Consider the following 1581-nt stretch of genomic DNA (forward strand, 5'->3'; position numbering starts at 1 on the left):
AAATTTTCTGTAATTAAGCTCCAAACTGTCGGGATTTATGTCAAAAAATGTAATTTCACAAGAGAAGTCTAAGAAAGTAAAATGTATGCGCAGTCTTGTCTCTATCTTTATGTGTTAGAGAGATTGTTTCTAGTTGACCCTCGACAGCCCTCCTCTTTTATATTCGGACTTGAAATCGACAATGTTTATGAGCTCACACAAATAGAATTATTTAATTTATATACTATATACCAATCATTATAAATAAGTTCAGAACACAGCCTAGTATCCTCATAAAGCAATTACCAATACCTAAGATATAGTATTATTACTCTCTAAGAGGTAGAAAATTTTAATTAAATTAATTATGGCATCACTAGTTTCAAGTTGGTCATCAGAAGTAGATTCAATTCCAAATAAATATGTAGTTCCATTAGAGAAAAGGGTAAATGCAGATGTACCAATTGGTAAACATATTCCAGTTATTGATTTATCACAACCTTCAAATCATTCTATTCAACAAATCATCAAAGCTTCAGCTGAGTTTGGTCTCTTTCAGGTTAAATATATTGTATCTCTTTTCTTGTTATTATACATCTCGATATGTTTATCATACTTTTGTTTCCTTTTGGTTTCTCCCAAATTGTTAAGCTTTGATATCTACCTTGAGGTTCGAAAACAACGTAGATCCCGACAGTTTGGAGTTTAATTACAGAAAAATTCGACATTTTGCACAATTACTGAAAAACACGATTTGGGGTCTGTCGAGATACATAATTAGCTTTCGATACATCCAATGAAGACGCATTGTTTTCTTTGTAAAGATACATAATTAGCTCCCGATATATTTTTTTGAATTTTGGGTCTATCGAGATACATAATACATCCCACGGAGAATATATAATTAGCAGGAATTTTTCATCATGTTTTATCTGGGAATTATTATCTTTTATGATCCAATGAACCAAATGATCCCCTAGGATCAATTTATCATATGACCACTGAACTTCACACATTAGAATAATAAAGTCAAAAAATTATCTTTTAAAATTATTTTGGTGTAACTGAATTTTTACCTATTGTAACAGGTGATCAACCATGGAGTTTCAGAAAGCCTAATGGCTGATGCATTAGCAGTTTGCAAAGAGTTTTTCTATCTTCCAATTGAGGAGAAAGCAAAGTTTGTTGAGAATAAAGATGATGAGAGCTTAAGTGACTTTGAACCATCAATTGACCAAAGGCCAAAACTTTACATTGAAAAAGAATACACACCAAAGAAAAATGGTTCAAAAACTAATGAGAAAGAAACAGTTTTTTGGAAAGATACTTTTGGACATGGTTGCCATCCTCTCACTCAAGATGTCATCAATTCTTGGCCTGAAAACCCACAAAAATATAGGTATATTATATACATTGCTCGTTATATGTATACGTATATAACGCAAATGAAACTGTGTGAACTGATATTTTTTGATTTTATCTTTGAAAAATATTTGTTGTTATGGAGTTTCAATTTTCACAAGTAAACGTTTGTAGAAATTGAAACTCTAGAATAATGGTTGCTTTAAAGGGGTTCAAAGGCCGCGGCTATTTTAAGAGGAA

At 31.5% G+C, this 1581-nt stretch overlaps 1 protein-coding gene across 1 annotated transcript; it reads left to right on the forward strand.

The window, feature by feature from the left end:
* Positions 1-291: 291 nt before the first annotated feature.
* On the forward strand, positions 292-1378 carry LOC107846242 (hyoscyamine 6-dioxygenase; the record flags this gene model as incomplete). Its single annotated transcript, XM_047404527.1, has 2 exons — positions 292-538; positions 1068-1378. Coding segments are annotated over exons 1-2 (503 nt in total), but the record flags the coding sequence as incomplete, so codon positions are not given.
* Positions 1379-1581: the final 203 nt, after the last annotated feature.

Source organism: Capsicum annuum, unplaced genomic scaffold (genome assembly GCF_002878395.1).
Source record: "Capsicum annuum cultivar UCD-10X-F1 unplaced genomic scaffold, UCD10Xv1.1 ctg61571, whole genome shotgun sequence".
In the NCBI taxonomy this organism is placed as follows: Eukaryota; Viridiplantae; Streptophyta; class Magnoliopsida; order Solanales; family Solanaceae; genus Capsicum; species Capsicum annuum.